This window comes from Schistocerca gregaria, chromosome 3 (genome assembly GCF_023897955.1).
Source record: "Schistocerca gregaria isolate iqSchGreg1 chromosome 3, iqSchGreg1.2, whole genome shotgun sequence".
NCBI lineage: Eukaryota > Metazoa > Arthropoda > Insecta > Orthoptera > Acrididae > Schistocerca > Schistocerca gregaria.
The window spans coordinates 489213995-489236149 of NC_064922.1; the positions used below are offsets into that span (position 1 = coordinate 489213995).

The 22155-nt window shown below is 42.4% G+C and overlaps 1 protein-coding gene across 1 annotated transcript in view; it reads right to left on the reverse strand.

Moving 5' to 3' along the window:
- Positions 1–355: 355 nt before the first annotated feature.
- Positions 356–22155, reverse strand: part of LOC126355440 (translation initiation factor IF-2-like) — a 72373-nt gene continuing 50573 nt past the window's right edge. Inside the window, exon 2 of the mRNA XM_050005749.1 lies at positions 356–704. Coding sequence (XP_049861706.1) covers positions 356–704 — 349 coding nt within the window. The remainder of the gene's footprint in view (positions 705–22155) is intronic.

Sequence of the window (22155 nt, forward strand, 5' to 3'; positions counted from 1 at the left end):
TAAAATATAAAGTAACTGACTAAATAACATTTTCAAACAGTGAGCTTAAAGTGATCTACCCCTCCTCCAATTGGTATTGTGAGGGTTAATGACTTCCTTTTAAATACCGCTGTATCTTTTGTAGTGTCAAAGTAACGCTAGATCTTGACTCACTTTGACCTTCATATAAATTTCCGTATTACATGAGATTTCAGTTTCCTTAGTCATCCATAACTTACTTGTTCTTTTAATAGATTTTTTTTTTTTAAGAAAACAACTTTGATATAATGACACAAATTTTCTGAGTTAGCAATCCTTAACAGGTGAAAAGCGTGGGGGGGGGGGGGGGGGGTAGGCACTGAGCTTTTGGCTGCCTCTACCGGCTCACGTTCGCCCCGGATGGCAGCAGCCGCGGCGGTGCACCTGCGAGGCGCCGCGGTGGCTCGCCGGTCCGCGTGTTGCCATCGGCGGCGGGAGGCGGGGCGATGCGCGCCGTACGTGCGCGCAGAGGAGGCGGGCGGCGGGCGCGCTGGCTGCGACCGCTGCTGGCCGGGGACGGCGGGCCGCCCGGGCCTGCGGCGGCGGCGGCGGCGGCGGCGGCGCCAGTAGCTGCCAGGCTGCCGCGCCGAGCGGCCACCGACGCGCCAGCAACGCTCTCTGCCCGCCGACGCCGCACTCGGCACTGGCCGCCGCCGCGGCGACACCGACGGTCCCTCTGCGCTGCGCTGCGCGGCCGGCGCGCTCACAGCGACGCGTAAACAAAGCGATTCCCGCGGACGACACCTGGTCTGCGGCCGTGCTAGGAATACGCGCGCATTGCCCCAAGTGTCAAAAGTCTCCCTGAACAGACAAAGTGACCGAATACGATACCAGTTCGTCCCTCATCTGTGGACGATGGCGTCATTTTTCCCGACGAACACCTGCCAAGTTTCTCACCTTCCGTGTGCTGCGAACGAGTTCTCGTCATTCTTTAGCAGTTTGTCAAATGGGCTCTGAGGAGTTCACGCAAGCGAAGTAGTGGCATACAGAAAAAAGTAATCTGTTGTTAACGATTTGGAGATAAGTAAAGATCCAGAATATTTCCTGTGCTCCACCGGGAGAGTGGCGTGAATGTCAACACTTGACGACAACCTACTGGGGCCCCTACCCATCAGTTGTCAGCGTCTTCAGATGGTGTCGCTGTTGCAGCTTTGAGAGCCTACAAGCAGAGGTAGGTTCCCTATACAATGTTTGGCTCGTTTAGTATCTTACCACTGGTGCTCACGAAATACCCGCGGAAAAAGTCATTCTGCCGGAACATGATTGTTGGGAAATATCAGTGTCTGAAACCTCCAGATCGTGGTATTTCCTGAGCCCTATTTATCATGATTAATAGAGGAAATATTTGCTAGTGTTACATTCAGATCCGTGGGCACCTGGAAATTGGCAATAGGCAAAATTAGCCTTGTGTGAAAGGTGGAAATAAGACAGACATTCATTAGGCTACTGTAGTTAATAGACAGGAGTGCTCTTCACAGAACGGGTGGCTCTTTAGCTTAACGTAGTGGTGAAATACTGAAAAAATTTTCGAGACGTGCTTTCGCCATCCTGCACGAGAAGAATCTGAATGTGCGCACAAATGTGTGCCCAACATTGTTCATCGAACCTTTGGAAACTTCAAAGTTTTGTTCTTCAGTTTCTCATTAACAATTTATTAGTTCCGTTTCTAGACGTAATAACCTTGCCGATTGTACTCAACAGAAAATGTAGGTCTGTCAAACACGTAATGATTTGCGGGTTGGCGAAGTGTACGTTTCCACTGACACAGGTTGCTTGTTGATACCAACACGGTTCGTGGGTTCTTGACGCTTCGTTCCTGATCCTGAACAACGGATTAAATACACCGGAACAGACAACGAAGACTTACAAGTTTGATGGTATTAATATGCCGATACCGTGACTTTTGGTAGTCATCGATTCATCGCTGAGTATGTGTGCAGATGCAACTTAACTGCAGCAGGAAACCTGTAACTGCTGTTTCGAAGACTGAATGAAATCTGTTATTTCAGTAACGAATATAGCACATTTAAGCCTCTAAAGTCACGAATAACAGGTAACAAGTGGCTGATCAAGGTTTGGTGAAGTACCTTAATGTCCTTAAAATTTGGTAATATGATGCTTCATCAGTTATTCAGCTGAAGAGAAAACTGTCAGCAGCTTCTATTTGGCAGTTATTGTGGTGCTTGCTTGAAGTAATCGTAGATAATAATTTTCCTGTACTCGTGTAGCAAACCGTATTCGTGCAGTAGCAACAGGTCCACCTGATTTTCCCATGCTTCATGCAATGCTACAATTCGTTGCGCATTTTGTACTGAAGCAGACGTTTTACCAGAAGGAAACAGCGTAGCAAATATCTGACACAGTGCTTGTAGCTTTCATCAACACTAACCTTTCACCAATCACAGAAACGTTCCACTCACCTTATTTCGGCAACATTGTAGTAAAACTCTCTTCAATAACCCGATTTCTACAGAACGTTTTGGCGCTTGATATTCCTGGTAAACGGAAGTTGTTCAAGAGCACACTACACAAACGTCTGAAATCAACTGATTTATATCCTGAGCAACACATATTCTAGATTACAGGTTGACATCACTCTGCTGACTGTGTACCGTTCGACACCGAAAATCCACTTCTCCCATTTACAGTCAGCTGATGCCACACAGTGCAGAAAAAATGCAATACAGAACTACTGTGAAGTAGTCGGTTTCTATTTGTGTCTTTATGGGTTTCATTTTGAAGAGATTCTTCGATACCTACATGGTTATTTCCTAGATTCCTACAACACACACGAAGCGTACGGCTTACAAATCTGCCAGGTTACCTAGTGAGATCCCACTCAAGACTGCGTCGTTGAAGTAACGTAATCACGTATGACTCGTGCAGAAAAGAGAGTACTAAGTGACTTGCCAGTGAACTCCGCAATCAAAGATATGTTTCAGAAGTCGATCGGCTTTGTCTCTAATTTTGTAGGACCAAGATATGTCTCAACGATGAGTTCACTATTTGTGTAATATACTTCATACTTTAATTTATTATGTTGGACGCTTTCACTAAACGAAAGCTCATTTTTGCCACTGTCGCAGATATTTTTAACGTAAATAATAAACTTCCTGAAAATTGCAAATCTCTGTACCATGCTTTGATTTACATTGTTGCTGCTTACTTTATCGCTACCAGCCACATTTTATACTGATCTTTCTAACATTTCGTAATCGTTCCAGTAGCCATCTTACAAGCTATTTACTCTTTCACTACATTTCTAACTCAAGACTATTACTGTTAGTGGAAATATTTCCTTAAATTTTCCCCACATTCACTGTGAGTTCAACACAGAGCTGCTCTGAGTGCAAAACTGACCATTCCTGGGGAAAAACCCCTACGATCACAGTGAAATAATGAGAGTGGTAGAAGATGAAATAAATAAAATCATCGGGATAAGTCGCCTAGTATACTTCCGGTGACTAACATCGTATATCCCGTTCTCTTACAAGGACACCCACAACGCAAATACGGAGACAGAAATTCTCTAACTTCGTCACAAATTTGTTATAATCCGTGTTACGCATTTGAAGTCTTTATCAGAACAATGAAACCCATTTATTTCGTACAAATCATTTTATGTTACTCAAAATATTCACATGTATTGTGATCGAAGCAGTTATGGAAACAAATAAGGTGCTGGAATTTGCTGGCACAATGTTTTTATTAGACATAAGGAATCAGAATGATCATTCAAACAGGGTAATGCTCCATTAAGACTGTTGTCTTCTCTGTCACATACTTATCAGTTTTCTTGAGTGCTGTGTGATATCTGGCACATTTATGAATATTTCATCGGTGTGCTGTGTTTGTTAAATTGTTTCGTAAAATTCAATATTAAGTAATCTTCGGCCTTCTAAAGAAAATGTAACGAAACATCCAGTGTGACCTAAGTAACAAGGGAACACTCCTGGGAAGTGCTTGCTCGAAGGAACCGCTTCAGTTGTCATTCGACGAAAACCTTCCCGTGAATTTTCGAATCGTTTTTACAACATTGCTGCTTCTAGTTAACTGCCACTTTTAAAGAAAAACACATAACAAATGTTAAAACAATGTTAATGCCGCATCTGAGTACCGCCTTCAAATTTTTTTTGTTATTTAAACGTCGGTCCTCATATTTTCGTTCTTTACTGACGTGTACGAAATCACGATGTGACCCTTTCTGACCTACGCCACTTGGTTGGCTTGTGAGTCAAGTTTCATGCGTGTAACTGTCTCACCTAGGTGACTGTAACGCCTTTGTTTGCCCTTTAAATAAGAAGACAAGATCTAGAACCTGCAGTATTAACGTATTCATTTGCTCTGCTTTCTGTAATACTATCTTCGATCGAGATGTTGTGTTAATAAGTACTCCAATTGATGACAATATTGTCAGAAGTAGCTATATATAAATACTTAAGATTCATATCATTCATATCTTCCTTTTTGAAGTACTTGGAAAGTGTGGAATACCGTCCACACAGAACATACCTGTGTGCACAATGTAGCGTCCTCTTTTAGATGATGATGACGAGAAGAGATATAAAAGAGAGAATGGAACACTTCTCCATTACTTAGCTTACTGCTTCTGATGTGAGCCTGGTTGACTATACAGTGTAACGTCCCCATCCTACGGACAGATCACGTATTGTATTAAGTTGTGTGTTTATTTACTGATATACTGTATAGACAATTTTAATTGTTTTGTTTAGATGTAGCCATGACACACTCAGTTTCAATTATACTTATACTTACAGTGTAATTCTGGAATACTTCATTTTAGCCGGCTGTCATTCTGGAATACTTCAATTTAGCCGGCCGAGGTGGCCGAACGGTTCTAGGCGCTACAGTCTGGATGTCCATTTAATTATATCCCATCGTGGCCTTCGAATAGAGTTTTTTTTCCCTCTGGTTTTGCTGTGTGGCCAGACGAAAGCGGGAATTGGCGGAGTGGTGAGGACACGGGACTCGGACTCAGAAGCGGCGGGGTTATCCTGAATAATATAGGCGAAAGCCGGATGATTAAGTTGCTTCGAAAATACTACACCAAATTTCCACCCTCAATTTTCTTCCATCCCTCCTTGTGAACCATCTATAACGTCGCCTTCGTCATTATCATCACCGTCGACAACGAGATGTCCTCCTTCCTCTCCCTGAAGAACAGTCAGTTCCTAAAAGCGATTTCCGTCTGACTGGAGAAGTTCGATAGCATCGTGCGCTTTCGCTGAAAGCGATATTTTGGAAAATTACGGGAATTCAGCTCGTTAATTTGGCATTCTATTTGATAACAAGCACTCTGCATTGTTAACCTCATATTCCCCACTATGTGATCAGTAATTTTTTTCCATTACTAGTATTCAACGTTGCTATGCCCAAGCCGATCTCAGTTGCGCCAGTATGGTTGTGCGAGCTAGATACGAAATCTGTTTTTTGTTCATAACAACTATCAGCAATTTTCTGAATTTTGCCTAATAGACGGAAAGGTACTTAACGAAAAAAATTTAATGGAACACTCTTAATTTCGTACAGTAGTAATAGCACAAAATTGTTCTCTAATAACTGTGAACCACATGATAGTCGATGTCACGTTGAGTTACGCAGCGTCGGAAAGGCGAGCTCCGTAATCACACTTCAGTGACGTATAAGGTGATTAGAGAATTTAATACGCTGTAATTTCGTTGTGAAGGTCAAAATATTACCTTGCAGGGAACATCAACCAAACTTCTAGTTCACGCGACATATACGTCCATGCGTTACGTCCTAGATGACACACACAAGTATAGCAAGAGTAACATGAGCAACGTTACATATCCAGATGTTTACCACGTAATTTATTTACCAACAGTAAAATTTTAAAATCAGTCATCCCAGTCTTTTGCGCCTAGTGTTTGAGGCGAGCAGCCAGAGTCCAGATATTCGCGGCCGAGTTGTCAGTTTGCGACATTCGGCAGAGTGGCAGGGGTCGGCGCCTCTTGTGCAATATAAGCAACTGCCTGAATTAGATTCATTCATGGCGGGCCACTACAATGCGTTGTTTGCTTGACCGCATCTTAGCGTGGCCAGCAGAGCTCACAGTTAGAGTAACCGCTAACTTATTACGGCTGGACTGAGGCCTATGACATTTGTATACTGTTGCTGGATTTTCGAAGATACAATTACTAGAAACAAATTATAGAAATGGGTCAAAGAAAATGACTCGGATCCATCGCAACAATGCAATACACCCTTTCGACGAACGACTGACTGAGGCTACTCTGCGACATGATCCCTTAACCTCAATCGAAACATAGTCCCTTACACAAAAAAATCTAAGAAAACCTGCAGTTTGCTTTAGGGAATTATCGAAAATACATGAAGATTGCTAGGACGATTAAACGGAATCGTTTTGCGCTATAGGCGACTTACTCGTCGCGAGAGAATGCAGCAAAAGGGTCGATATTTCGATATTTAAAAAGATTATATCGTTTCTTTTTCGTCCCAGTCGCGCATTTTCTTACAGTATGACCAAAAAGAATGTGCGGTAAACCACATCATGTTTTTGAATTGTACTTGACTTACGCCAATATATCAGGTGAGGAAAAGAGTGCCTCAAGTTCAGCCATGTGGTGTACTGTAAAAATTTCATTAATATTTCTTTTTTTTTACTGAACTAAAAATTCTTTGGTTTCATGGAAACTATACCAGATCAAAATATAAGAAGAGAATTGTCGTTACAAAATACTGCCAGAAAATAACTGTAAATGAAACGTTTATGGGGTTGCCTTCTTTTCTTTTGCCGCAGCTATTACAATTTTTGTTTTTCTTATATATGTATTGCAAGTTGTCAAACTCATACATCACACGAAATTTCGCTATTATGTGACTGACACGTTATGTTCTTTATATTGTTGTAGACACAAAACACTTTTGCTAGTGAATGGTATGTTACACAGATTTTTAAAAACTTTTTGTTTTATTTTACATGTTGAGATAAGTTTTTCCCTTTAGGTACGTGATTAGGTAGTTCCTTTATTCTGTGTGCTGTGGATAAGTTACTGGATTTTTATCGAAATGATGCGAGAAGAGTAAGATTGCAATCAACCAGTAAATGATATGTTTGCTTTTGTGCGTGTGTGAGACGAAAGCAACCAATTTCAAATTGCTAAGTACTGTGAAGGATTTAATTTGATAACAATGAATACATTATTTCATGGTGCTGCGCTTATTATTAGTGAAAGATACATTAATAATAGGCAAACTTACTCTTTCTACATTGTAAATGATTTAAGGGGAATAACGTTTCCATTACGAGTATAACCGCTATCCAGAAGACACGTTTAATGTAAATTTTGCTTTGTTACAGTTGCAATAGTTCTTTTTCATGGTTAATAGGTGAGTTGAACTTGTAATGCCGGCCACTGTGACCGAGCGGTTCTAGGCGCTTCAGTCCTGCACCGCGCGACTGCTACGGTCGCAGGTTCGAATCCTGCCACGGGTATGGATGTTTGTGATGGCCTTAGGTTGGTTAGGTTTAAGTAGATTAGGGGACTGATGGCCTCTGATGTTAAGTTCCATAGTGCTTAGAGCCATTTGAATTTGAATTTCTATTACACAGATTCATTGGTTTCAATTCTCCTCTGCTTTTCGAAATACAGTTTCTGGGATATGTACGGATTTATTTACTCGCCTCACTCTTTGAACTGCAAAATAACGACAGAAACTTTTCAAGCTGAATAAGGAAAATTTGCGAAGAAACAGTGGAAATTCACGCGAGCTTCTAAAAGACGAAATACAAAGAAGAGTACGCAGCACAGCTTCGACTCCAGGCCCCACAGCCGTCAAAAGGAAAAAGGTTATCATCAGCAGATAAAAAACAAACAAAACAGCGACAGTTAGTTGTAAAATAAGGTTGTCTTACGGAAAAATTTGAAGTCCACATTATGCCGAGAAACAAAATACGTCATGTACTTGTTAAGTTTTCATTTTACATGGTCAATAAATGATGAACGTCCTTCTTCGAGATGTTTACCAATATGCAGTTTGATCGGGACGACAGTATTTATTTATTAGCAGAGGTCAGATTACCTACGTCTGACCTGACCGAATCGCTGAGCACGTCAGTGTTCCGCTTTCGCAACTCTGGTATGTGAACCAGCATAGGATCGAATCCGCCTCGATAGGTGGTGTGCTGCTCAGCGTGGATGTGGTTTTCAGGCGGTTTCCCACATCCACTTAGGTACGTACCGGCCTGGCACCCACGTCTCGCCTCAGAGACACGCTACGGAAACGTGTAGAAAAAGTTCTCACTCTTGAACACGGGCTTTTCTCAGTACGCAGACAAATGGGGCTCAAACACAGTCTCGGGAGAGTGCTGGTTGTTTCTAATGTTGCCGGAACACGTGTGACTAATTCCGATAGCTTGGAGAAATGGGAAAAGGCAAATAATAATAATGAGAAGAAGAATGAGTTACGAGTCTATTCGGAAAGTTAAGTTGGTTAAGTTGGTTAGTGGGGGAGGGGAGGGGGAGGGACGAAACTACTTAGTCATCGACCCTGGAAAGTAAGGTCCGATCGGTCGCGAAAACAAAAAAAAAAACAAAAAAAAATGCTTCATTTGCAACTGTCAGCTACACCTTCCAGTTACTTCTCTGCATAGCCGCACGGTCTAAGGCGCCTTGTCACGGTCCGTGCGGCTCCCCACGTCGGAGGTTCGAGTCCTCCCTCGGGCATGGTTGTGTGTGTTGTCCATAGCGTAAGTTAGTTTAAGTTACATTAAGGGGGGTAGGACGTCAAACGTCTTGGAGCAGGAGAGACAGCACAGGACATTTTAATTTCCACTGTCTATACTTTTACTAATAAACCAATAAAACTTTGTCAGAATGACCAGGAAGGATTCAAGTTTCACAATCATAGCAGTGGAAGTTCAAAAACATAACAGAATAATTCTTTTTTTACGTGTAAAAGTTCACCATTTTTTCACTTCTATTGGCTGCGTTTGTTGCCATAGGTGCACATTTCATCATAAGTAAGAGGGATTCTTCGATGAATTTTGCACAGCATACAAACCGTACTTACAGGTGTATGAAACTATAGAAATTACTTACTTTATGAAAAATTTAATGTAATGTTATATTTTAATCTTAATGCTTAGAAAAACTTCAAATTTTGTAGTTAATTACCTCAATTTTTACTACAGTTTTAAATAGAGTTGGAAAATTCTAGAGTTTCATACACCTGTAAGTATGGTTTGTATGCTGTGCAAAATTCATCGAAGAATCTCCCTTACTTATGAAGAAAAGTGTACCTATAGCAACAAATGCAGCCAATGGTAAGTGAAGAAAAGGTGAGATATAAATATAAAAAAATAAATAATTTTCTGATATTTTTGAACTTCCACCACAATAAGTGTAAATCCTGAATCATTTCTGCTCATTCTGAAAAAGTTTTATGAATTTATTTTAAAAGTATAGACAGTGGAAATTAAAATGTCCTGTTATGTCTCTCCTGATCTCCAAGTCGTCCCGTATGACGTCCTACCCCCCCCCCCCCCCCCCCCTTAAGTAGTGTGTAGGCTTAGAGACCGATGACATCAACAGTTCGGTCCCATAAGACATTGCCACAAATTTCCAAAATTTTTCTCTGCGTAATTGAAGCTCCGACTTAAAAAAAAAACCTTTGAGTAAAACGCCAATGTCGTGCCACTAGGGCCCACCGTCGGTTAGACTGTTCGCCGGAGGCAAGTCTTTCGATTAGACGACACTTCGGCGACTTGCGCCTTGATGGGGATGAATAGATAATGGTTACGACAACACCCCAGTCCATGAGAGCCGAAAAACTCCGACCCAGCCTGGAATCGAACCCGGGCCCTTACGATCGCCATTCTGTGGCGTTGACCACTCAGCTACCGGGGCTGGACACCCCTTTGATTGCGAGGTTGCAAAAGGACAACGATATTTACGGCATTCGACGCCTCTCATATTGTATACCACACAACTACAATATTAGCAGGTAAAGGAAACAGGGAACGCGACTGAAGGTAACCAGCGTGAGCAAATTATGAGGCTACGGACTGCAGTTTAAAGACTTAGTCGACGATTAACTCACAACACTCCTGCAATGCTAGTGGTGTTGAAACAAAGCAGATCGATGGCAGTGATAAACAAAGCAAGCATTGGATGACGTCTACATCAGCAGTTGCCAAAATTGACATTTCGTCTGAAAGGAATCAAAAAAATTCCACTGAGAGAGAAGGAAGTGGTAGATTAAATATTAGCGTTTCTGCCAGATGAGTTAGTGGAATGCGTTGTGTCCTATACTGTCGACTGTGCGGACAATGTGCATGAGGATTAAAATGATGACGATGGTGTGCCTAACAAGTGGAAGCATCATTGAAACACGTGTCGATCCTTGTAATTCATTATCCTTATGGGACAGGGAGCCAAAACTCCCGTCTCCAGTGAAACGTAGTACGGGACAATCGTTGTCGAAGTAGCGGGTACCAACATAATTGCATACATGGAAGATCATTTGCCGCTTAATAAACAATCAGTTATAAAAATATTTCTAGTAAGTCTACAGCGTTATGAGCGTGTAGTGCATAAGAATAGCTTCGGATTATCAGGAGACGACAAGACGCACTAGTTACAGAAACTGGTGCTTGCGCGTTTCAAGGTTGCTCAACACAATTTACAGGATTTGCATAATAGTGACCTACTACGTTAAGCGCATCAAACTGCGGGCGACGTAGATTACAGTGATTGCAAGGAAATCTGTGAATGATGGCCTAACTTCAAACAGTGTTACAGATTTGGAAGACGTGAGATAAGGAAATTTCAATTTAAGCGTCAACTTGACAGTGCATAGAAAAATGCGGAATAGGCCAGAAAATTTGTAGATGGGATAAACAAACTTACCCATCGTTCAGTAAGAAATTAGTTTTCATCTCCGTCCAATTGGGTTTCGCAGAGAAAATACATATGAAAGGAACCCAGGAAATTAGAGGTACGAAGACAGTTGTATCAAGAACAACTAACATCAATACCTTAACGCATCCATGTACAATTGTGCTGACTGTTAATCAGGATGCTAAACTGGTTGGATAGTTATTTATTGTGATGCGAGAAGTTGGAGATGTTCTGCCGCTACGATTCTTTCTCTGTGCTTATCTTGCAAGGACAGTAGGAAATATTTGCGTCACAGCAAGCAAGAATGGGAAAATGGGCGTAAAATAACTATAGCTGTAGTATGAGCACTGCTTTTGGGCATTATAAGGTCAAAAAAACTTGCTTTTTCTTTATTCCTGTTCTGCGTATAATAGTCATACAGCCTTAGAACAAACTATCCGTCCTGAAAAGTATGTGACATTGCAGTTCATACCACCTGGAACCAATGGACTAATCAGCCTATGGATGAAAACATCCTGGCAGATTAAAATGTGTGCGGGACCAAGTCTAGAACTCAGGACACAGTTTTAATCTGACAGGAAGTTTCGTATCAGCGCACATTCCGCTGCAGAGAGAAAATCTCATTTCAGCCTATGGACGTTTGTTCTCTCCGTGCTTGTAAAACATATTATTAAAGGATAACCAGTTTCACGGAAAGCATTCGATTGCATACCATAATATTCCATCAGTCCTCATCACCCCGTTACATCCGTATGATTCTGTATGCATTCCTTAAGAAAGGATTACTACCTGAAATTCTGCACGCTTTGTAACTCTCAAGGAGGTCGTCTTCGATCTTGGTTGTGCGAACCTTTGTGATCACCGTGGCTCGCCTTTTTTTCATTTGATGTTCATGCTGTAAGCCAATGGTTTGTTATGAACGTTTCGTGAAAGTCGGCAATGTCCATTTTGTGAAGTGTATTACGGACATCCGGACCTCCTACACACTCATTTTCTGTCACCCTCCTGATGTTCATTAGTAGATTATATCCTTCCTGTCATGATTGTTAACAAAACACTTTCAGATTCGCTTACTATATACTGAAACTGTGACAGCGCACTCAAGGAGTTCTTTGTTCGACATTTGTCGTAGCGTTGTACCAGCTTTCCAATAATCTAGCAATAGCAGGTAGCTGCAGGTGCTTTCCACCAATTCTCTATGCTATTCTGCAGCGCGTTGTCTGTGCCAAAATAATGCCTTCATAGTAGTCATGTGAGCAGAGATGAAACTCTGTACGGGCTGTTTTGTGGGTGATCAAGCACTCCCATGGAAAACGCTGCAGGAGCATCCTCATTGCACTGCAGAATGCAGCCAAGAATTGTCATGAAGAAGGAAACGCATGACAGATATGTTACGTGGCTTGCCTGACATTCAGCGAAGTTTCTCATCAGGCCCTCGTACGTGGCGGGAGACTGAATTTTCTAAACGTATTTATGTGCTTACTGTGCACTCAAATGGAAAAAGAGGTCGTGATGCGATCATTGGACATACTAAACACACTACCCAACACATCTGTGCAAAGCTTCATCGGATTTTCACTGTGGTTTTCATTTCACGCCCAATTCGACCTTACTTTTCGAACAGCCCTCGTATATTTCCGTTCGGCTATAGACAAGTAGTTTTGATGTGGGTGGGGGATTATAGTAGAGGCGGCAGTTTTCAGAAATTCATAACTTGAAATATGCGTAGTTTCCTAAGTGAAACGGAAGAAAGCAAAGTGAAAACATTCAGGTCAGTACACAGGTAAGAATCAGTCACTCCGTCGGAAGTGAATGATAATCAAGTGACCTTGGCGTGCAAGCTGCTGTACATTTGCTTTTCAGTATGAAGAACATTTTCCTTATAATTGACGTAAATCTTTGTTTGTTATACTGTACTCATCCTTCTTTGTGTATTGCGAGATATTCGCTTGATTTAGCGAAAAACGATTCCGCTGACCAAATTAGTAGCAAGGCTGAGGAGGCCAGAGATTGTAGCCATGACTCTTGGCTCCAAGACTGCTACTGTGTTATGCTTTTCGGATCAAAATTTACATTCACGGCTGAAAGTTATCCATATCCCATGAAGAAGATTGTAAAACGTGCATTAAGTAAATTAACAATGTGACGGCATCATGAGTAGCCGTAGGTTATAGCAGCGTGTACTAAGAACAAAAATACTTTTTTGTGTGTCAAAAACGTAGAGCTCTGTAACAAAAAACGAAGTACTATCCGTCAACATTCGAGACAGTTGTTCACAATAAATCGAAGTTTATAGGAAGGAGAAACGTTTAGAAAACTGTACGGAATGTTGCATAAGTATCATGTTTTACACGTATAGGATAACAGTGTTAAAAAAATAGCCCGGAGACGATCAGCTGGTTTTGTTCTTGTGAAAGTAAGATGGCAGAATGAGAAGTACGACCTAAAGTAATAAAATTAGAAGGACATTAGTTTTAACTGGCCGAAAGACATTGGCACACACGAAACCGACCTCGTACGTAACAGAACGAATACACGTCAATTGTGACCATCACTGCACTTCGTTTGCTGGTGAAGAAACGAAACAGAAATGTGGAACGGTACGACTTATTTCCTTCTTTATCATTATTACGTTTGGTTACAGGCTACATAATATACAGCGTAAAGTACAGAAATTATGACATTTTCATGAGAAGCCTATAATTTTTAAATCAAATGTTAATTAGCTGCAAATTCAGTTATATTTTGGTAATTATGTAACTTTCGGCACAACATTGAAAGATAGAAAGGTCTTGATTCTTTATTAAGCGTTACTCGTTTCAAAATTTCATCATCAGATTGAGGTTGTGGAATAAAGTATGCAAGAAATTAATGGTAGAAAATATACGTAAGTGTGCACAAGTGTTTAAATACACAGAAATTTCAAGTTGTATCGTACTTACATAGTGTGAGTTTCTCTTCCACAAAAGTAGCATAAATATTTTTGTCAAATTTGTTCGCAAGGTGCTGACATAAAGAAATTGATGATAGAAAATGTACATAAGTGTGCAGCTAAGTATTCCAATATAGAGAACCTTCAAATACTATCGTACTTCACTAAAAATCAAACCTTAGTACAAAACTCACGAAAGTGAGCACGCAGACTGAATACAATACAAAACTCATATTATGCAGGCATATTTGACAGTGCCGTCGTCTGTTCGCATATAACCAGTGCCAAACTTAATGTGGCGATTCAACTATTAGAGAGGTAAACGAAGGCCAGTAAGTGCCGATCCCTAGAAAGTAGGTCAAAGATTAAGTTTACAAACTTCTATACACCGCGATTCAGTAGAATCGCGGTGTATAGAAGTCACACATACAGTCCGACATACAGTTTTAGTCTCCCAGTACGTTTCAGTTAAATGAAATGCTTAGCCATGCTTGCGTTGTCGTGATCATCTATGAATGTGAAAAGAATACTGCATTTATTTTCAAATGTTGTCTACATCTATACAACTATTCGGCAATGTAATCCTTAGTTTTACAAAGATTGGTCTGATCACATTAACTCTTGTGTTTTTCGGATACACCACAAGTTGGTAACAAGAGTTTCCATTACGTACCTCTACAAACAGCTGTCTGCTAAGTAAGTTGTTTCGTTTTATTGCAATTATTTTATCTTTGTATTTAATCAACATATAACATTCATAAACTCAAAACTGACGATCTCGTTAGTTAGTAGTTTCTTGTGCAGACCTCTTCAATTGGTTCAATCAAGACTACAGAAAATTCAGGCATGAGCGAGTGTAAATGTGGCAAATCTTTTTCACTTGTGTATCTCTAAAATCAGGGACATTTTGCTAGTGACAGTCAGATCAGGACACGAACCTGCCACAAGCAATGTTTCTTCTATCTGAACTATTTTTATTCGACACACAACACGAATTCCCAGTTTCATTTTTATCAACACATGCCATCCACTTTCCACCCAACACTGACACCCCTTGTTTTTCATTCTGGAGTGAGAGTACTACAAGTAATAATACTACGGTGGTAAGCGAGTTACGTGAAAACAAAGTTTCCAGATTTGAATCCAGTTTCATTAAAACTGATTATAGTCTTTATTTTTCAATGCATGTTCCAGCATGCATGTCTGAAGAAACAGACATTGTAGGATAAACTTTACAAGACTAATCGTAGAAAATGACAATATATATCGCCGTTTCATTCTTCATGTTGCGGGAAACCAAATAATGTAGCGAGCATAGGGGATGTAGATAATGTGGCATATGGAGGTACGGATCGGTCTGGGGAACGTGTACGGGTAGCCGAAGTCGTTAAGGCGAACACTCGCGACAAGTGGGATACCCGGTTTCGAGGCCCGGTTCGGTACAACTGTTCATGTATCACTAATAGGTAATATACGTAATGTTGAAGCATTCGAAGTCAGCGAATAACTTCTTAAGATTATAATCTGTGTAGAAGTTTCACAACAACGATGACTCAGCTGGAGGAAGTAAGTTCCAGGCCACCAAAATTTATCATCTGAAAAGTATAAAGACTTGCCTCGCTCGGACATAAGATCTCTAAACCCATTTCGCAAGATATCTGATGGTGTTCGAGAAAACACAAAACTCTGTTGAAGTTGCACTGGCTGTGACATTTTGAGAGACTTAGTTGGTTCAATTGGCTCTGAGCACTATGGGACTTAACATAGGAGGTCATCAGTCCCCTAGACTTAGAACTACTTAAACGTAACTAAACTAAGGACATTACACGCATCCATGCCCGAGGCAGGACTCGAACCTGCGACCATTGCGGCAGACTGAAGCGCCTAGAACCGCTCGGCCACAGGGTCCGGCACAGACTTAGTAGCCAAATATGTAGAATGATCATGTTAGGGATGAGAGCGCATTTGATGTTATGCGATAATGTAATTTCGTGTAACTGCATTATACCCTTTTCAGATTTATTCCTGTAAAAATATTAAAAGTCGTGTGACCTGCTCATGTCTAGGCTGTGATGACAATAAATCTCTGGAATTCATTTCGCCTCCTAAGGGATGTTTGGGATTGTGCTTACACACGGGAGTTCGTCATGGATCTGAGACTTCTTTTTTTTCCTTCTAAGGGTTTTGCCTCTTCTTGATAGGGTCCGCTGATATAGGATATTAATCCATCCATGATTTGAAAATTATTATTCTTATCTTTACTTTTTTTAATATGTGCTGCGTGTAGTTTCTGTAACCAGAATCATAATTCATGCCAAGGGAGGAATATCTTTTGTACCGTCTGCCTTTTTATTTTGCACTTTCATCTTATTAAGTTTATGACGCACTGTGGGAAGCTGTCCTGACAATTACTCTTAATGGTAGAAAACGACGTAAATACTTCATTGATACTGACAATCGTTATTCCGATTGTGGTTTGTCTCACCGTCTTACATATTAATAAAATAAACTGTGTAACAGGTACGGAGAGTACGTTTACATAGAAGATGTTTAAGATGTTTTATAACTCTCAAGAAGGATAGTGAAATAAACCTTACACTATGTGATTAAAAGTATCCGAACGCATGGCTGAAAATGACTTACAAGTTCTTGGCGCCCTACATCGGCAATGCTTGAATTTAATGTGATGTTGGACAACCCTTAGCGATGATGACAGCTTCCTCTCTCGCAGGCATAGGTTCAATCAGGTGCTGGAAGCTTTCTTGGTGAATGGCAGCCCATTCTTCAAGGAGTGCTGCATTGAGAAGAGGTATCGGTGTCGGTCGGTGAGGCTTGGCTCCAAGTCGGCGTTCCAAAACATCGCAAAAGTGTTCTATAGGATTCAGGTAAAGACTCTGTGCAGGCCAGTCCATCAGAGGGATATTTTTGTCATGTAACCACTTCACCATAGGTCGTGCATTATGAACAGGTGCTCGTCGTGTTGAAAGATGCAAACGCCATCCCCGAATCGCTCTTCAACAGTGGGAAGCCAGAAGGTGCTTAAAATATCAATGTATGCATGTGCTGTGATAGTGCCACCTAAAACAACAAGGGGTGCAAGCCCCCTCCATGAAAAACACGACCACACCATAACACCACCGCCTCCGAATTTTAATGTTGGCTCTACACACGCTGGCAGATGACGTTCACCGGGCATTCGCCTTACCATACCCTGCCTTCGGATTACCACATTATGTACCGTGATTCGTCACTCAACACAACGTTTTTCCTGTGTTCAATGGTCCACTGTTTACGCTCCTCACACCAAGCTGGGAGTCGTTTGTATTTACCGGCGTGATGCGTGGCTCACGAGTAGCCGTTCGTCCACGAAATACAAGTTTTCTTACCTCCCACCTAACAGTAATAGTAGTTGCATTGGAGGCTGACATTACGACCCTATTCAACAACTGTAGGTGGTTTCTGTCACTCAAGAGACGAGGTGGACGCACATTCACATTTCCACTTCACTATAACATCGCAAACAATGGATATAGGGGTGCTCAGAAGTGTGGAAATCTCGCGTACAGACGTATGACACAAGTGACACCCAATCATCTGACAACGTTCGAAGTTCGTGAGTTCCGTGCAGCGCCCCATTTTGCTCTCTCACTATGTGTAATGTCTACTGAGGTCGCTCATATGGGTACCTGGTAGTAGGTGGCAGCACACTGAACCTAATATGAAAAATTTATTTATTTAAAAGAATTGCGAAATTAATCAAGTTTTCCACGGGTTATTGGTTTACTAATGAACAATTCATTTATGTTCTGGCGTAAGGCACAGACGACCCCAATTATCTCGTTAGTGAAGTACCTACTGCGATAGAGTTTTACCGGGAACGAACAAACAGTGACACAGCTCTCTAACAGTGGGGCCTGTAGCACAAGTACAGTCGTAATGCCGTCCTTTAAAATACTCGTTAAGATTTTCATTATTATAGGTTTTCTAGGTTTGTTCTTTAATCAGTGCTACTATTGTTTAAGCAACAAAAACAGTTTAGAATAAAATATTAATTCATCATTACGCCTTTACAAGCATAGTTGAAAATGAAAGAAATTTTGGCTGGTTTGTCAGGTCTTAGCCGTGTGTTCAAACTTGGAAAACGCACAGCTAAACTACTTCAGAGCTGAGCTGAACTATTTCAGAACTGTTTATGGTAAGTTGTGTCATTGAAGATGTCTCCACGGCTCCGAAATGTGCTGAGAATATTAAATGTGCCGAATGGGAAATTTGAGTCGTTAGTGTACAAGGACCGACAATTCGATTCTTATACGGGAAGCTTCTTCAGGATCCTACAGACGTCCTTCAACGGATGTGTGTTCAGCCATCCACTGGAACATGTCTATTCCTGACGATCTCAGCAGAAGGGTCATAAAGACTCGCTTCGTTTTGTCTTTCATTTGTTTTCCGAGAACATTTTAGATTACTCGAGAAAATCGCAGAACCAAACATTCAAAAAGTCGCAAAAATATAAGTATTTCACGGTACATCGATGCGAAATAAGGTATTTTGTCGATAATTTATTTCTTTTCAGTACATAGTGAACATTCCAAAACTTTCGAATGTTAAAGAAATTTCAGGAATTTTCTAAAATATTCAATAACATTAAAAAACGTAAGAGAAAACTCTGATGTAATCTGGAACATTAGTATGTTCGAGAACACTCAAAAACGTTTTAGAGCATTAAAAAACATTTTCTAACATTCAAGCAACATAACGCTACATCTCGTACTCCTTCCCTCGCTACGGTCGCAGGTTAGAATCCTGCCTCGGGAATGGATGCGTGTGATTTCCTTAGGTTAGTTAGGTTTAAGTAGCTCTAAGTTCTAGGTGACCGATGACCTAAGATGTTAGGTCCCATAGTGCTCAGAGCCATTTGAACCATTTGAACTCTTTACCTTTAAGCGAAAGAGAGCCAAGCGTAGCACCAGACAACAAAACCATTGATTCGTAGGGTTGGATTTGGAATAATCGTAAACATCATTTTAATTTTGATAGATACAACCCGGAGCTACCCTTTCTTCAGTCAGGCGAAGCCTGACAGCTTCTGTCTAGTGTGAAATAGATAAATAAACTTCTAAATACAGAAACTATTATCAATAGAGCTTTATTTATTTTGGTGAAAGAAAACTCTGCTTTGTTTCACACTTAACTGATTCCGTTACAATACTTGCTCATGCAGTACATTTCTTGTAGTACGTGATGTGTCCATACAAGCATACATACTGTTTGGGTTTCCCACACTGCAAGAAACTACATTTAACTACAATGAGATTTTCGCTCTGCAGCGGAATGTGGGCTGATATGAAAGTTCCTGACAGATTAAAACTGTGAGCCGGACCGAGACTCGAATTCGCGACCCTTGCCTTTCATGGGGAAATGCTCTACCAACCGAGCTACCCAAGCACGACTCACGACCCCTCCTCACAACTTCCTTTCTGCCACTACCTGGTCTCCTACCTTCCAAACTCCATACAAGCTCTTCTGCGAACCTTACAGAACTGCCGCTCCAGGAAGAAAGGATAAAGCGGAGACATGGCTTAGCCACAGCATAGGGGATGTTTCCATATAGGTAGAGCACTTGCCCGTGAAAGGCAAAGGTCCCGATTTCGAGTCTCGGTCCGGCACACTGTTTTAATCTGTCAGGAAGTTTTACATTTAACTATGCTGATGCATAATTCTCGAGATATCCTATATACACTCCTGGAAATTGAAATAAGAACACCGTGAATTCATTGTCCCAGGAAGGGGAAACTTTATTGACACATTCCTGGGGTCAGATACATCACATGATCACACTGACAGAACCACAGGCACATAGACACAGGCAACAGAGCATGCACAATGTCGGCACTAGTACAGTGTATATCCACATTTCGCAGCAATTCAGGCTGCTATTCTCCCATGGAGACGATCGTAGAGATGCTGGATGTAGTCCTGTGGAACGGCTTGCCATGACATTTCCACCTGGCGCCTCAGTTGGACCAGCGTTAGTGCTGGACGTGCAGACCGCGTGAGACGACGCTTCATCCAGTCCCAAACATGCTCAATGAGAGACAGATCCGGAGATCTTGCTGGCCAGGGAAGTGGACTTACACCTTCTAGAGCACTTTGGGTGGCACGGGACACATGCGGACGTGCATTGTCCTGTTGGAACAGCAAGTTCCCTTGCCGGTCTAGGAATGGTAGAACGATGGGTTCGATGACGGTTTGGATGTACCGTGCACTATTCAGTGTCCCCTCGACGATCACCAGAGGTGTACGGCCAGTGTAGGAGATCGCTCCCCACACCATGATGCCGGGTGTTGGCCCTGTGTGCCTCGGTCGTATGCAGTCCTGATTGTGGCACTCACCTGCACGGCGCCAAACACGCATACGACCATCTTTGGCACCAAGGCAGAAGCGACTCTCATCGCTGAAGACGACACGTCTCCATTCGTCCCTCCATTTACGCCTGTCGCGACACCACTGGAGGCGGGCTGCACGATGTTGGGGCGTGAGCGGAAGACGGCCTAACGGTGTGCGGGACCCTAGCCCTGCTTCATGGAGACGGTTGCGAATGGTCCTCGCCGATACCCCAGGAGCAACAGTGTCCCTAATTTGCTGGGAAGTGGCGGTGCGGTCCGATACGGCACTGCGTAGGATCCTACTGTCTTGGCGTGCATCCGTGCGTCACTGCGGTCCGGTCCCAGGTCAACGGGCGCGTGCACCTTCCGCCGACCACTGGCGACAACATTGATGTACTGTGGAGACCTCACGCCCCACGTGTTGAGCAATTCGGCGGTACGTCCACCCGGCCTCCCGCATGCCCACTATACACCCTCGCTCAAAGTCCGTCAACTGCACATACGGTTCACGTCCACGCTGTCGCGGCATGCTACCAGTGTGAAAGACTGCGATGGAGCTCCGTATGCCACGGCAAACTGGCTGACACTGACGGCGGCGGTGCACAAATGCTGCGCAGCTAGCGCCATTCGACGGCCAACACCGCGGTTCCTGGTGTGTCCGCTGTGCCGTGCGTGTGATCATTACTTGTACAGCCCTCTCGCAGTGTCCGGAGCAAGTATGGTGGGTCTGACACACCGGTGTCAATGTGTTCTTTTTTCCATTTCCAGGAGTGTATATTTGTCTGAGCTGGAACGTATTCTCACCAGAAACGCGTAATGGAACATTCACGAACATTAGGGAGAATTTTCGAACATTTCGTAACATTCTGAAACATTCTAGAATATTCTGTCTGGGACTTTCTAGAATTCTCAGGACCATACTGACTATTGCTGGCTACGTCGGCGCTCGATTCGCATCTGCTTTGCCGTCTTCCCATAAGAAGCCATTGCACGATGCCTACTTTTGACAGCTACGTCTACGAATATAACCACTGCAGCTCCAAACCGAAACCTTCTTCATGGATGGGAGTCGGAGACCTACCATACCATTTAGTGCTTACGTGGGTCGCTGGTGGGTTGCGCAGTTATAATGGTACGCACGGACGAATCACGCTTACAGATATTGTATATTTTGACCTCACTGTTCATTCCATTATTTGAGTCATTGTTTCTTCGAGTGTATAAATCTTCTCCAGCTTTCTTCTGTTGAAGTTACTGTCATCCAAACCTGCAACATTTAGCTTCGTGAGTGGTCTTCAGTATAAAACTTAGTTTTTCGAAGCACATAACAATATTCAGCATGGCACACTTTTATTCCATCAGTCAGTCGGTTATCGAGTCAAAAAATCACGCTTCAGGAAATGATTTTTGATTTTACTTCATGAATCCTATTAGAGCAATTCAAGCGCCATATTTTGCCTTCTACCAGCGTGAAAATAAAAATGGCTTGGGACTAGAGTAAAACTACTCCTGTTACATAAACACTGGCAAGAGGCGTAATTATCCTTCTAATAAAAACATTATTGAGCCGTGCTGCGGCTCTCGTTGGTGCCGTTGCTAGGTTGGCATCGTTTAGTTCGTGATGTTACGGTTGTCGTCTTCTTCTTGTATTCATTGGCGCCACTCCGTTTGCAAGCGTTGTCTGTCCGCTAGTGGCAGCAGCGGGGGTTATCGATATCTACTAACGGTGGTACTATCTTTGGGGCAACGTTGTGGTGTTTCCGTGCCGAGTGAGTCGGCAGTTCGGTTGGGGACGGACGAGCAGCCAGGTCCGTGCAGCTCGAGAACACGCCGGGACCAGTGGCACGCATACACTGCCGGATGGACGGGCTGTAGTCGCGAGGGCTACAACCTCGTTGTCAACCAGACTCAGGAA